Source organism: Oncorhynchus nerka, linkage group LG25, assembly GCF_034236695.1.
Source record: "Oncorhynchus nerka isolate Pitt River linkage group LG25, Oner_Uvic_2.0, whole genome shotgun sequence".
Lineage (NCBI taxonomy): Eukaryota > Metazoa > Chordata > Actinopteri > Salmoniformes > Salmonidae > Oncorhynchus > Oncorhynchus nerka.
The window spans coordinates 38161477-38177941 of record NC_088420.1 but is presented as its reverse complement, the minus strand read 5'-3'; the positions used below and the strand labels follow the sequence as shown (position 1 = coordinate 38177941).

Below are 16465 nucleotides of genomic sequence, written 5' to 3'. Positions count from 1 at the left end.
ACAGTTTTATCAGCTGTCCGAGTGGCTGGTCTCAGACGATCCTGCAGATGAAGAGGCCGGATGTGGAAGTCCTGGGCTGGCATGGTTACACATGGTCTGCAGTTGTGAGGTCTGGCTGGACGTACTGATTCTCTAAAATGACGTTGGAGGCGGCTTATAGTAGAGAAATGAACATTCAACTCTCTGGAAACAGCTCTGGTGGACATTCTTGCAGTCAGCATGCCAATTGCACACTCCCTAAAAACCCTTCGACATCTGTGGCATTGTGTTGTATAACAAAACTGCACATTTTTGGGTGGCCTTTTGTTGTCCCCAGCACAAGGTGCACCTGTGTAATGATCATGATATTTAATCAGCTTCTTGATACGCCACCTGTCATGTGGATGGATTATCTTGGCAAAGGAGAAATGCTCACTAACAGGAATGTAAACAAATTTGTGCACAAAATTTGAGAGAAACAAGCATATGGAACATTTCTAGGATCTTTTATTTCAGCTCATGAAATATGGGACCAACACTTTACATTTATATTGTTGTTCAGTGTGTATGTAAGATTTGAACAATAATACACGCCGGGATGAGGTCAATGGTACAAATATTTGTATTGTGTAATGTGCAGAGAGAATATACTCCAATATCAGGATCGTGGCCATGCTTCATAGAATCTACACCCATCCAAGCACCACTAAAACAGTAAAGAGCTTACTGCACCTAGTCATAGAAAAGAAAACACTAGAAATTGAACAAATATTTGACCCTTCATACAAATGGTTATGAAGTAAAGTTTGTACAACCAATAAACCCATCAATCAATCAATCAATCAATTGTTTCCTCTTCTTGAGCAGGTGTTTGTGTAGTCTGAGGTCTGTGTGAGGGAGTTATGGTTATGGAGTGTTTGTCTGTTGCTGGACTTGAGGATTCTCATCAGGACTTTATAGCTCTCCATCTCCTCCTGAGGGTGCTATTGAAAACAGAGAACAATAGTTAGACTATTTGAACTATGACTGCCACACACACTCACGCACCCACCCACAGACTCACCCTGGTGAGTGCTTGTATCAGGCGTCGTAGCACGGCCTCCTCTCTCTGAGGACACAGACTGGTCACCTGACCCACACAACCCAGCAAACAGGACATGGTGTGGCGCTGGGGCTGCTGGGACAACATGCACACACACACATACACAATAGTTGCTGAGGAGGTTGAAGACCCCGAAGTAAGCCATGACACGATTAAACGTGTATCAATGGTCTGACTGGTGGGTCTCACCTTCGTTAGCACACTGAGATGGTTCACGTGTTGAGATACTGAGGTCAACCTCTCTACGTCATCTGCACTCAGAACAGGCTCCTGGAGAGAGATAAAAAGAGAGTATAAAAAGCAGGAGAGTGCAAGAGAGTGAGAGTATAAAGGGAGAGAGATCTTTATCTGAGCCCTCTGACCTTGAGTTTCTCCAGCCAGGTCCACAATAGACAGCTGAGTACGTGCGGATCAGACTCTGTGACCAGTAGGGCCCAGGCACACTCACTGCTGTTCAGCTCCTCCTGTCAGTCAACACAGACAAAACAGAGTGCAGTCAGGATTCCGGTTACTGGTAGGCAGCCCATGACAGATTAAGGTATCCCATTCCAATATGTTGTAATCATAGTTATGGTAAATTCCATTTCATTTAAGTCAATTCAGGAGGGCCCAAATCTTGAGATCCGCAGAATAAGCTTCAATGTAGCTTAGTAACTTCCAGACAGTCTACACTACACCTCAACTTGTGATAACTTGCTGTAACAGTTTATTACCTGTAGCAGTGCTGTCCTCTGTAGAACTGTCTCTCCAGGGGGGTTTAGATCTGCCATCTCCTTGGCAACTGCCCGAGCCACTGAGGCCTGTCCGGACTTACGCTGGTTTTTACGTACCTTCAGAGCACAGGAAATAGTGTATTAAGAAATGTGACACTTTTACTAGTATGCCCCCAGTAACACAGTCTGATACTCACCTCAATGTAAGAGTTGAATTTGTGAAACGCTGGCGCCCTCTTGGCAGTGCACTTTAAACTCTTCGAAGAACAGTTACTGTTGGTTGCCCCACTGCCTGCTGGGAGGTTGAGTCTTTGTGAGTCCTCAGGACTGGAACAGAGGCCAGCTGTAGGGGTGGGCAGGACTGGACTCATAGGTCTCACGTCAGGTCTAATCTGCTCTAAACCAGACCAGTCTCTCTTACTCCTATCTAGTACAGTACAGTATGAGCCCAACTCAAGATCCTGGAAGAAAATAAAGCAATGTGGTTAATATCAAGGCTCTGAATGTTGCCAGTACCAATGCAGATTTCTCTAAACTAATGTTCAAGAATGTTCTACACTACTCAATTTAGCCACAAATTCGCTTTTGCCTAAACAAATTGTATTGAAATCCTTTGAACTTGGGCTATGATCAGTACGTCAGGACTCACATAGTTTGAGTGGGTGACACGAGCCTACCAGACAAGCTAAATTACTTCTATGCTCGCTTCGAGGCAAGCAACACTGAACCATGCATGAGAGCATCAGCTGTTCCGGACGACTGTGTGATCACGCTCTCCATAGCTGATGTGAGTAAGACCTTTAAACAGGTCAACATTCACAAGGCCACAGGGTCAGACGGATTACCAGAACATATACTTCGAACATACGCTGACCAACTGGCAAGTGTCTTCACTGACATTTTCAACCTGTTCCTGGCTGAGTCTGTAGTACCAACATGTTTCAAGCAGACCACCATATTCCGCTTGCCCAAGAACACTAAGGTAACCTGCCTATATGACTACCGGCCCATAGCACTCACGTCTGTAGCTATGAAGTGCTTTGAAAGGCTGGTCATGGCTCACATCAACACCATTATCCCAGAAACCCTAGACCTACTTTAATTTGCATACCGCCCCAACATATCGTCCCTGTTCACTCAAGACTGCATAGCCACGATTCCAACACCATCATTAAGTTTGCCGATGACACAACAGTGGTAGGCCCGACAACGATGAGACAGCCAATAGGGAGGAGACCTGGCCATGTGGTGCCAGGATAACAACCTCTCCTTCAATGTGATCAAGACAAAGGAGATGATTGTGGACTACAGGAAAAGGAGGACCAAGCACGCCCCCATTCTAATTAACGGAGCTGTAGTGGAGCACGTTGAGAGCTTCAAGTTCCTTGGTGTCCACATCACCAACAAACTATCATGGTCCAAACACACCAAGACAGTCGTGAAGAGGGCACAACTGATTTGGCATGGGTCCTCAGATCCTAAAATAGTTCTACAGCTGCAACATCGAGAGCATCCTGGTTGCATCACTGCCTGTTATGGCAACTGCTCAGCCATCCACGGCAAGGCACAACAGAGGGTAGTGCGTACGGCCCAGTACACACTGGGACCAGCTTCCTGCCATCCAGGACCTCTATAACAGGCGGTATCAGAGGAAGGCCCTAAAAATCGCTGAAGACTCCAGTCATCCTAGTCATAGACTGTGCTCTCTTCTACCTCATGGCAAGCGGTACCGGAGCACCTAGTCTAGGTCCAAAAGGCTTCTTAACAGCTTCTACCCCCAAGCCATAAGACTCCTGAACAGGTAATCGAATGGCTACCCAGACTATTTGCATTGTCTACCCCCCCCCCCCTCAATTTCTTCTGCTGCTGCTCTATGTTTATTACCTATGCAAAGTCACTTTAACTCTACCTATATCTACATATTACCTCAATTACCTCGACTAACCTATGCCCCCGCAAATTGACTCTGTACCTGTACCCCCTGTATATAGCCTCCACATTGACTCTGTACCTGTACCCCCTGTATAAAGCCTCCACATTGACTCTGTACCTGTACCCCCTGTATAAAGCCTCCACATTGACTCTGTACCTGTACCCCCTGTATAAAGCCTCCACATTGACTCTGTACCTGTACCCCCTGTATATAGCCTCCACATTGACTCTGTACCTGTACCCCTGTATATAGCCTCCACATTGACTCTGTACCTGTACCCCCTGTATATCGCCTCCACATTGACTCTGTACCTGTACCCCCTGTATATAGCCTCCACATTGACTCTGTACCTGTACCCCTGTATATAGCCTCCACATTGACTCTGTACCTGTACCCCCTGTATATAGCCTCCACATTGACTCTGTACCTGTACCCCCTGTATATAGCCTCCACATTGACTCTGTACCTGTACCCCCTGTATATAGCCTCCACATTGACTCTGTACCTGTACCCCCTGTATATAGCCTCCACATTGACTCTGTACCTGTACCCCCTGTATATAGCCTCCACATTGACTCTGTACCTGTACCCCCTGTATATAGCCTCCACATTGACTCTGTACCTGTACCCCTGTATATCGCCTCCACATTGACTCTGTACCTGTACCCCCTGTATATAGCCTCCACATTGACTCTGTACCTGTACCCCTGTATATAGCCTCCAAATTGACTCTGTACCCGTACCCCCTGTATATAGCCTCCACATTGACTCTGTACCTGTACCCCTGTATAAAGCCTCCACATTGACTCTGTACCCGTACCCCCTGTATATAGCCTCCACATTGACTCTGTACCCGTACCCCCTGTATATAGCCTCCACATTGACTCTGTACCTGTACCCTCTGTATATAGCCTCCACATTGACTCTGTACCTGTACCCCCTGTATATCGCCTCCACATTGACTCTGTACCTGTACCCCCTGTATATAGCCTCCACATTGACTCTGTACCTGTACCCCCTGTATATAGCCTCCACATTGACTCTGTACCTGTACCCCCTGTATATCGCCTCCACATTGACTCTGTACCTGTACCCCTGTATATAGCCTCCACATTGACTCTGTACCTGTACCCCCTGTATATAGCCTCCAAATTGACTCTGTACCCGTACCCCCTGTATATAGCCTCCACATTGACTCTGTACCCGTACCCCCTGTATAAAGCCTCCACATTGACTCTGTACCCGTACCCCCTGTATATAGCCTCCACATTGACTCTGTACCCGTACCCCCTGTATATAGCCTCCACATTGACTCTGTACCGGTACCCTCTGTATATAGCCTCCACATTGACTCTGTACCTGTACCCCCTGTATATAGCCTCCACATTGACTCTGTACCTGTACCCCCTGTATATAGCCTCCACATTGACTCTGTACCCGTACCCCCTGTATATAGCCTCCACATTGACTCTGTACCGGTACCCTCTGTATATAGCCTCCACATTGACTCTGTACCGGTACCCCCTGTATATAGCCTGCACATTGTCTCTGTACCGGTACCCCTGTATATAGCCTCCACATTGACTCTGTACCCGTACCCCCTGTATATAGCCTCCACATTGACTCTGTACCGGTACCCTCTGTATATAGCCTCCACATTGACTCTGTACCGGTACCCCCTGTATATAGCCTCCACATTGACTCTGTACCCGTACCCCCTGTATAAAGCCTCCACATTGACTCTGTACCCGTACCCCTGTATAAAGCCTCCACATTGACTCTGTACCCGTACCCCTGTATATAGCCTCCACATTGACTCTGTACCCGTACCCCTGTATATAGCCTCCACATTGACTCTGTACCGGTACCCTCTGTATATAGCCTCCACATTGACTCTGTACCTGTACCCCCTGTATATAGCCTCCACATTGACTCTGTACCTGTACCCCCTGTATATAGCCTCCACATTGACTCTGTACCCGTACCCCCTGTATATAGCCTCCACATTGACTCTGTACCGGTACCCTCTGTATATAGCCTCCACATTGACTCTGTACCGGTACCCCCTGTATATGGCCTGCACATTGTCTCTGTACCGGTACCCCCTGTATATAGCCTCCACATTGACTCTGTACCCGTACCCCCTGTATATAGCCTCCACATTGACTCTGTACCGGTACCCTCTGTATATAGCCTCCACATTGACTCTGTACCGGTACCCCCTGTATATAGCCTCCACATTGACTCTGTACCTGTACCCCCTGTATATAGCCTCCACATTGACTCTGTAGCGGTACCCCCTGTATATAGCCTCCACATTGACTCTGTACCTGTACCCCCCTGTATATAGCCTCCACATTGACTCTGTACCCGTACCCCCTGTATATAGCCTCCACATTGACTCTGTACCGGTACCCCCTGTATATAGCCTCCACATTGACTCTGTACCGGTACCCCTGTATATAGTCTCCACATTGACTCTGTACCGGTACCCCCTGTATATAGTCTCCACATTGACTCTGTACCTGTACCCCCTGTATATAGCCTCCACATTGACTCTGTACCTGTACCCCCTGTATATAGCCTCCACATTGACTCTGTACCTGTACCCCTGTATATAGCCTCCACATTGACTCTGTACCCGTACCCCTGTATATAGCCTCCACATTGACTCTGTACCGGTACCCTCTGTATATAGCCTCCACATTGACTCTGTACCGGTACCCCCTGTATATAGCCTGCACATTGTCTCTGTACCCGGTACCCCCTGTATATAGCCTCCACATTGACTCTGTACCCGTACCCCTGTATATAGCCTCCACATTGACTCTGTACCGGTACCCTCTGTATATAGCCTCCACATTGACTCTGTACCGGTACCCCCTGTATATAGCCTCCACATTGACTCTGTACCTGTACCCCCTGTATATAGCCTCCACATTGACTCTGTAGCGGTACCCCCTGTATATAGCCTCCACATTGACTCTGTACCTGTACCCCCTGTATATAGCCTCCACATTGACTCTGTACCCGTACCCCCTGTATATAGCCTCCACATTGACTCTGTACCGGTACCCCCTGTATATAGCCTCCACATTGACTCTGTACCGGTACCCCCTGTATATAGTCTCCACATTGACTCTGTGCTGTACCCCCTGTATATAGTCTCCACATTGACTCTGTACCTGTACCCCCTGTATATAGCCTCCACATTGACTCTGTACCGGTACCCTCTGTATATAGCCTCCACATTGACTCTGTACCTGTACCCCCTGTATATAGCCTCCACATTGACTCTGTACCTGTACCCCCTGTATATAGTCTCCACATTGACTCTGTACCGGTACCCCCTGTATATAGTCTCCACATTGACTCTGTACCTGTACCCCCTGTATATAGCCTCCACATTGACTCTGTACCGGTACCCTCTGTATATAGCCTCCACATTGACTCTGTACCTGTACCCCCTGTATATAGCCTCCACATTGACTCTGTACCGGTACCCCCTGTATATAGCCTCCACATTGACTCTGTACCGGTACCCCCTGTATATAGCCTCCACATTGACTCTGTACCAGTACCCCCTGTATATAGCCTCCACATTGACTCTGTACCTGTACCCCCTGTATATAGCCTGCACATTGACTCTGTACCAGTACCCCCTGTATATAGCCTCCACATTGACTCTGTACCGGTACCCCCTGTATATAGCCTCCACATTGACTCTGTACCGGTACCCCCTGTATATCGCCTCCACATTGACTCTGTACCGGTACCCCCTGTATATAGCCTCCACATTGACTCTGTACCTGTACCCCCTGTATATCGCCTCCACATTGACTCTGTACCTGTACCCCCTGTATATAGCCTCCACATTGACTCTGTACCGGTACCCCCTGTATATAGTCTCCACATTGACTCTGTACCTGTACCCCCTGTATATAGCCTCCACATTGACTCTGTACCTGTACCCCCTGTATATAGCCTCCACATTGACTCTGTACCTGTACCCCCTGTATATAGCCTCCACATTGACTCTGTACCGGTACCCCCTGTATATAGCCTCCACATTGACTCTGTACCTGTACCCCCTGTATATAGCCTCCACATTGACTCTGTACCTGTACCCCCTGTATATAGCCTCCACATTGACTCTGTACCTGTACCCCTGTATATAGCCTCCACATTGACTCTGTACCTGTACCCCCTGTATATAGCCTCCACATTGACTCTGTACCTGTACCCCCTGTATATAGCCTCCACATTGACTCTGTACCTGTACCCCCTGTATATAGCCTCCACATTGACTCTGTACCTGTACCCCCTGTATATAGCCTCCACATTGACTCTGTACCTGTACCCCCTGTATATAGCCTCCACATTGACTCTGTACCTGTACCCCCTGTATATAGCCTCCACATTGACTCTGTACCTGTACCCCCTGTATATAGCCTCCACATTGACTCTGTACTGGTACCCCCTGTATATAGCCTCCACATTGACTCTGTACCTGTACCCCCTGTATAAAGCCTCCACATTGACTCTGTACCGTTACCCCCTGTATATAGCCTCCACATTGACTCTGTACCGGTACCCCCTGTATATAGCCTCCACATTGACTCTGTACCTGTACCCCCTGTATAAAGCCTCCACATTGACTCTGTACGGTACCCCCTGTATATAGCCTCCACATTGACTCTGTACCTGTACCCCCTGTATAAAGCCTCCACATTGACTCTGTACCGGTACCCCCTGTATATAGCCTCCACATTGACTCTGTACCGGTACCCCCCTGTATATAGCCTCCACATTGACTCTGTACCTGTACCCCCTGTATATAGCCTCCACATTGACTCTGTACCTGTACCCCCTGTATATAGCCTCCACATTGACTCTGTACCTGTACCCCCTGTATATAGCCTCCACATTGACTCTGTACCTGTACCCCCTGTATATAGCCTCCACATTGACTCTGTACCTGTACCCCCTGTATATAGCCTCCACATTGACTCTGTACTGGTACCCCCTGTATATAGCCTCCACATTGACTCTGTACCTGTACCCCTGTATAAAGCCTCCACATTGACTCTGTACCGTTACCCCTGTATATAGCCTCCACATTGACTCTGTACCGGTACCCCCTGTATATAGCCTCCACATTGACTCTGTACCTGTACCCCCTGTATAAAGCCTCCACATTGACTCTGTACCGGTACCCCCTGTATATAGCCTCCACATTGACTCTGTACCTGTACCCCCTGTATAAAGCCTCCACATTGACTCTGTACCGGTACCCCCTGTATATAGCCTCCACATTGACTCTGTACCGGTACCCCCTGTATATCGCCTCGCTGTTGTTATTTTACTGCTGCTGTTTAATTATTATTATTATTATTTATTTATTTTACTTATCTATTTTTTACTTAATTAACACTTATTTTTCTCTTGGTTATTAAGGGCTTGTACACATGTTGTGTTCGGTATGTGTGACAAACACAATTTCATTTGATTTGACTGAGATGATGGACAGGTTTGTGGAGCTGTGGAGAGAACACAGCTGCCTTTTCAATATTAAATGGTTTATATTACCTCCAATTCCCTCTATAGAATAGAAAGTGCCCACAGCTGCCCAACCATTTGCGGGTCTATATTCTGCACATCCATCTCTTTAAAAAAAATGTTTCTTCACAAAATAATGTGCACATTAATAAAGTAGCTTGCTGTTTGCATGTCTGTATTTTTTTCCTACGACAACCGAGAAACGTGGGGCAGGGTGAACTAGGAAATCATCCTGTAATGTGAGCACCCACGTCCAGGGGTTGCTCACATTAGATTTTAGAAGACGTGTATGCCCAGTCTAACCCTGATGTTAACCCTTACCTGTTTTACAGTGATCTTGCTGAGGTCTGAGTCACTGTAGCTGCGTTTATCCAGCAGTACCTGTCTCTTCCTCTCCAGAAAGCCCTCTGGTTCGTCCCAGGAGGACACTGAACCTGACCCTCCCCAGGACCCCATATGGACCTCACGGTGCAGGGGCAGGTACTGCTTGGCCACCAGGGTCTCCCTCACAGCCCTGCCCAGGGCCCGCAGTTCTGCCCTTCTCTCCAGCTCTGCATGCACCTCCAGAGAGGCAGGCAGGCCCAACGCCAGAGCAGTAAGACGGCCACACAACAGGTACACCACCTAGATGATGATCATCATGAAAACAGATAGCTTTTAGAAACAGATACAGGAACCCATGGGATACTGGAGAGAGTGGAAGATGGAGAGAGAAAGAGCAGAGTGAATGGGGAGTGATCTGTCTGTTGGACCCAAAGCCAGACCCTCCAGACAACCACAAAGGAGGTAGGGGAGAGTGGGGTAAGTTAAGTAATTTTCTTCATTCAGTATCACTCCGTCAAGGTACATATAGTATTCTTTCTAACAATGATGTCTACTAACTAATATTTCAGGATATTGTGTATCCCTGGGGGGGGGAAAAATCAGAATTCATGTAAATATTACAGGTTTTGAAAATATAGCTTGTCCCCCCTAAAGAAATTGAGCCGCGGGATAGGGTAAATTAAGCCGCCTACACATTTCTGTACTGAATGAGATATTAACACTACCTTTTAATCTTTTTATTCAATACAATCACAAACACTTTTTGTCTTTTAATAATTTTAAGCATCTTTTAGCACAGGCTTAACACCCAACAAACACTACTTTAGGCCAAGCTTTGTTGTTAACTCATATCCCAGCTATAATGCCTTGCATTATGCCTGGGAAGAAAACACTTACATTTGCCATTGGCTCATCTCACCCCAAGGCAAACATTTTGACTCTATTAAACCCACACAGCTACAATGATGTACTTTCATGCTAGGTTTAGGACCTCATATCTGACTCTACATGGAACCCAGACCATAGCAGTGGAGCAGGTCCCCACATGTCAAACCTCACTAGTAGGGATGACTGTGGGAGTGCTCCTAACAGTAATGTCCCACCCACCAGCAGCCAGTGCCTAATGACAGTGACCATCGAAAGTGAAAAATAAAGGACATGCATGTGGATGACAAGGGCATTGAAAGTGTCTATAAGAATCATGAAGAGAAAGGTGATGTCAAAGCAGAGAATCAACCATGTCCCACTTTAAATGTGAGTGCAGGGATATTTGATATCAAAACACCTGCTGTGGAAGAGAGAATTGAAACATGCAATTTTAAAACACAAGAGCAGCAGACTTACTTTGGATGATAAAGTTGTACAGAACAATCTTAAAATTATATACTTTGGTTTAGATACAAGCATCATGTCTGTTACATTTATTGGGGGTCAATTAATGGAGACATCCTCTTCTACAAACCACTGGAAACCAGGACAACAGGAGAGGGTATTTTTAAAGTACTGGACCGCTTTGTGACATCAAATGGACTTTGGTGGTCAAGATGTATTGGTATCGGTACTGATGGAGCAAAAGCCATGACAGGGGGACATAGTAGAGTGGTAACGCGCATGCAAGCAGTTGCTCCTGACGCCACATGGGTACACTGCAGCATCCACCAAGAGGTTCTTGCTGCCAAGGGAATGCCTGACCGCTTGAAGGATGTTTTGGACACTAGAGTGAAAATGGTTAGCTTTGTTAAAGCAACTTTCGTGTTTTTTCTGCATTATGCAATGATATTGGCAGCGACCATGTAACACTTCTACAACATACAGAAGTGCTCTGGTTATCAAGGGGGAAAGTATTGACATGTTTTTTAAAATTGAGATACAAAGTTTTCTTTACTGACCATAATTTTCACTTGTCTGACTGCTTGCATAAGTTTCTCACACGACTGGCTTATCTGGGTGATGTTTTTTTCTCTCCTGAATGATCTGAATCTAGGATTACAGGGACTCTCCTCAACTATATTCAATGTGCTGAACAAAATTGAGGCTATGATTAAGAAGTTGGAGCTCTTCTCTGTCTGCATTAACAAGGACAACAGACAGGTCTTTCCATCATTGTATTATTTTTTGTGTGCAAATTATGGACAATGTCAAATGTATATATAGCGATATAGCGAAGCACCTGAGTGAGCTGGGTGAGCAATTACACAGGTACTTTCTCAAAACGGATGACACAAACAACTGGATTCATTATCCCTTTCATGCCCTGCCTCCAGTCCACTTACCGATATCTGAACAAGAGAGTCTCATTGAAATTGCAACAAGCGGTTCTGTGAGAAACAAATGTAATCAGAATTTAATCTGGATAGGGCTGAGCTCAGAGTATCCTGCCTTGGCAAATCATGCTGGTAAGACACTGATGCCCTTTGCAACCACGTACCTATGTGAGAGTGGATTCTCAGCCCTCACTAGCATGAAAAGTAAATACAGGCACAGACTGTGTGAAAAATTATTTAAAACTGAGACTCTCTCCAATACAACCAAACATTGCATCCTTTCAAGCACAACCTTCTCATTGATCTGTGGTGAGTTATTCACAATTTTTTGATGAACAAATAAGGTTTTAAGATGGCTAAATAAAGAGCAAAATTATTGATTATTATTATATTATTTGTGTTCTTTGTCACTTCCCACGAGCCGGGTTGTGACAAAAACTCACACTCATTCTTATGTTTAATAATAAATGTTTCATATAGTGTGTGTGTTTGGCAGGCTTACAATGATGGTAAAAAACAACATTTGAGAGTGTGCTTGTCTCAGGATGGTAAGTTGGTGGTTGACGATATCCCTCTAGTGGTGTGGGGGCTGTGCTTTGGCAAAGTGGGTGGGGTTATATCCTTCCTGTTTGGCCCTGTCCGGGGGTGTCCTCGGATGGGGCCACAGTGTCTCCTGACCCCTCCTGTCTCAGCCTCCAGTATTTATGCTGCAGTAGTTTATGTGTCGGGGGGCTAGGGTCAGTTTGTTATATCTGGAGTACTTCTCCTGTCCTATTCGGTGTCCTGTGTGAATCTAAGTGTGCGTTCCCTAATTCTCTCCTTCTCTCTTTCTTTCTCTTTCTCGGAGGACCTGAGCCCTAGGACCATGCCCCAGGACTACCTGACATGATGACTCCTTGCTGTCCCCAGTCCACCTGGCCATGCTGCTGCTCCAGTTTCAACTGGCCTGGGCCCTAGGACCATGTCCCAGGACTACCTGACATGATGACTCCTTGCTGTCCCCAGTCCACCTGGCCATGCTGCTGCTCCAGTTTCAACTGTTCTGCCTTACTATTATTCAACCATGCTGGTCATTTATGAACATTTGAACATCTTGGCCACGTTCTGTTATAATCTCCACCCGGCACAGCCAGAAGAGGACTGGCCACCCCACATATGCTCTCTCTAATTCTCTCTTTCTTTCTCTCTCTCGGAGGACCTGAGCCCTAGGACCGTGCCCCAGGACTACCTGACATGATGACTCCTTGCTGTCCCCAGTCCACCTGACTGTGCTGCTGCTCCAGTTTCAACTGTTCTGCCTTATTATTATTTGACCATGCTGGTCATTTATGAACATTTGAACATCTTGGTCATGTTCTGTTATAATCTCTACCCGGCACAGCCAGAAGAGGACTGGCCACCCCACATAGCCTGGTTCCTCTCTAGGTTTCTTCCTAGGTTTTGGCCTTTCTAGGGAGTTTTTCCTAGCCACCGTGCTTTTACACCTGCATTGTTTGCTGTTTGGGGGTTTTAGGCTGGGTTTCTGTACAGCACTTTGAGATATCAGCTGATGTACGAAGGGCTATATAAATACATTTGATTTGATTTGATTTGATTTGCTGACCCTGGTGTTAGAGGGGGTATGCAGCTGGAGGTTGAATGTTTGAAGGGGTAATGGACGAAAAAAACGTTTGGGAACCACTGCTCTAACACAATGAATTAATTTGACTTGGTGAAAATCCTTCTTTTTTTTTACCCAACTTGCTTTCCACTTTTTCCATGTGGTTTCTTCCTTCACAGACTCCATGAAATGATGACTTATTGCTCAATTTTGTAAAATGATTCATTTTGTATATGATTTCCTCGAGGCAAGGTTTTGCTCAACTTACTGTACCCCACTCTCCCTTACATGACACCTTACCCCCACTCTACCCTACTTGACAAATTACCCCACTCTACCCTACTTGACAACTTACCCCACTCCACCCTAAATGACAACTTACCCCACTCTACCCTACATGACAACTTACCCCACTCTACCCTACATTACTTATTACCTAAAAGAAAGATAGTGTTGCCAAAATAATTATACAAAACAGACACCTTGGGAGTGTGCCTGAGGGTGCGGGCCTCCTGGCCATGGAGGAGGAGGGCCTGACGGTGCAGGTACTGCAGCAGGGTGAACTGGGCCCCGTGGCGCAGGCTGAGGTCAGGGAACTGGGCCAGCTGAGGGCCCAGAAGACGAGCAAAGTCAAACACCAGGCTGATCTGGTCCCGGGTCTGGATGGAACAGGGACGTTTGATACGTACGTAGTGGACAGCCTCACTGGGGCTCACACGCAGAGTGTAGACCAGGTAGCAGGCTATCAGGACACCTGTCAACAATGACAGGAGGTGTGCCAATTTTTGCAGGATCGTTTATGGACAATAGGTTTCTGATTGCAGTCAATGTATATTCTAAATTAAGTGAACAATGAAGACAATTGATGTACTGAGAACCGGATTCTCCAAAAATATACACACACCTGTCCTCCCCAAGCCTGCGTGACAGTGCACCGCCACCTTCCCTTCTTTCACAGCGAAGGCTAACACCTTTACTCCATCCATCATCCCCACAAGAGACGACACACCGAAGTCCGGCATGCCAAAGTTGAAGAAGAAGACTGCACCACAAGCACACACACACACAGAAGGAAAGACAAGAACACATATTTCATTTACGAAAGGCCACAGAGACAATCCTAAAGTAAAGTGTGTGTTGTAGATATAATCTAGGTATGAATACAGTATAGTCTTACTATTATTCTCCATAAAGGTTTGTGGGGAGTAAGTAAATCCAGTGTCTGGCTCCAGTGGAGGGCCACAGTGAGCATGCTCCCCAGGCAACTGCATGTTGATGATGGACTTGATGTTCAGCCTGGTCAGAGAGAACCAGATCAGTTAGAGGAGAAAGAGGGTGGACACGCGAACACACGTTGGCAGACATGCAGACATGCACATATACATGACTATTTACCGTTGGAACTGCTCTATGATGTTGTATTTCTTGATGAGGTGAGAGGAGGGTCGTGCCATGGCCACAATGTCATCTGTCACCCTGCGAACAGAACAGAAGTGAACTTCCAATCATCACTCCCTTCCCATGCAGATCTCTCCCTCCCCACCTCTTTCTCTTCTGTATCTCTTTCCCTCCTTCCCTCTCTCTCCCCCCTCCTCACCAGTGTGAGAAGAGTCCCTGTACAGCTTGTTGGCTGGGCCTCCAGCAGGCTGGTCCTTCATAGCGGCAGTCCCATCCTCCGCAGGCCAGTAGGCAAATGATCTTGGGTGGGATGGCCTTCACCAGATTTTCTCTGGCCTGGGAGTAGGCTGGACGAGGCACCGGCACCGTGGGCATAGTGGATAGTATGTACCGTAGTGGGGGTTGCTCACAGAGTCAGTTTAAACCTTAGAACTGAAGTCAATTGTTGAACCCTATGGAGGACAAGCTAGCTCCTTGGTCCAGTGATGATGAAGTGCAGGGTTATAGTGTGTAGTGTACTGTGGTGGCTGGCCTTATGCAGACACCTGAAGTCATTTGTGACTAGAGGGACAAGATAGCCTCTTGGTCCAGTGGGAGGGGAGAAACAGGTGCGGTGCAAGTACCAGGAGTAGTTCACAGACTTAGCTCAGCCTCATGCAGAGATGTAAAGTCAATATGCCCTCAAGAACAACAAGTTGGTTAATTTGGAAGTATCCTACTGTATATACAGTATGCAGGTGGCTAGGTCTAAAGTTACTGACAGGGTTACAGAACTGGCGAACTTTACCTATGGGACTGTGTGGTAAATGAAGAGTCCAGTAGCTGGTACAATTGGAAAAGTAAAGAAAATATAGTCAATAAATGTTGCAGATATGTCTCTCTATCACAGTATTATAAACATTCTAGTGACTAGATTGACCAGCATCGTACCAAGATAGTTGATTGCTTAAAACCCTTTAACTGACTCTTGTTTAAAACATATTTAACCTTAAATTCCTATTACTAAAAACTCAAATAAGAACTTCCGATAGTTTTTTTTTTTTTTACACTATGATTCTTGAAAATCCAATATCTTAAAAACTTGACTGCTGACATGCAAAATATTTTGCGATTGTCAACAGGTAGACACATTTTTTTTAAATCTAAAAGATAGTTTGAGTGGAGTGCCCCTTTAAGTCTGAATATTGATTAATTGACCCAATGGGTCATACAATGTGGTTTAACCTATTTATGTTGCCAATTCAATCATATTTTCACCAAAATAAATGCACCCTATTCTTAGTCCACCATACGTTTCTACTGACATATCAATCGCCTGGTTGAGCACATTTATTTTTAAAGTATTGCTTTTTAGCCTTTTTACATTTTAACTATTTATTTTCATATTCATACTCTTCAAGGTCTCTACTAACAAAATATTGCAATATAAATCTCTGAACACTTCTTACAGCCATCTTAGTGGGCAAAGTTAGAGTGCCACAACACTGAACTGCAGCAACCAAAAAGGATACAAATTATGTAAATTGATACAGGAGGGCTGGGGTAGTTGACCAATCAAGTTCAAGTGAAGATATTTTGTCCCAAAAATAAGTA

At 46.0% G+C, this 16465-nt stretch overlaps 1 protein-coding gene across 1 annotated transcript; it reads right to left on the bottom strand.

Moving 5' to 3' along the window:
• Nucleotides 1-481: 481 nt before the first annotated feature.
• On the bottom strand, nt 482-15690 carry zgc:77752 (uncharacterized protein LOC393862 homolog). The gene is made up of 12 exons (XM_029633479.2): nt 15072-15690; nt 14870-14950; nt 14652-14770; nt 14379-14516; nt 13957-14228; nt 9608-9910; nt 1992-2255; nt 1795-1911; nt 1444-1545; nt 1271-1351; nt 1043-1153; nt 482-962 (listed from the first exon to the last, which is right to left on the bottom strand). The coding sequence occupies exons 1-12, from the start codon at nt 15245-15247 to the stop codon at nt 822-824; spliced, it is 1905 nt and encodes a 634-aa protein (XP_029489339.1). The 5' UTR covers nt 15248-15690; the 3' UTR covers nt 482-821.
• Nucleotides 15691-16465: the final 775 nt, after the last annotated feature.

Bases quoted from the DNA above. Each gene is read 5' to 3' on its own strand.
- zgc:77752 (XM_029633479.2), bottom strand. From the start codon at position 15,247: ATGCCCACGGTGCCGGTGCCTCGTCCAGCCTACTCCCAGGCCAGAGAA. The intron at 2,256-9,607 runs GTAAGGGTTAAC...ATTTTCTTCCAG, and splicing joins GCAAGATCACTGTAAAACAG to GATCTTGAGTTGGGCTCATA. The intron at 1,352-1,443 runs GTCAGAGGGCTC...ATCTCTCTCCAG, and splicing joins CCTGGCTGGAGAAACTCAAG to GAGCCTGTTCTGAGTGCAGA.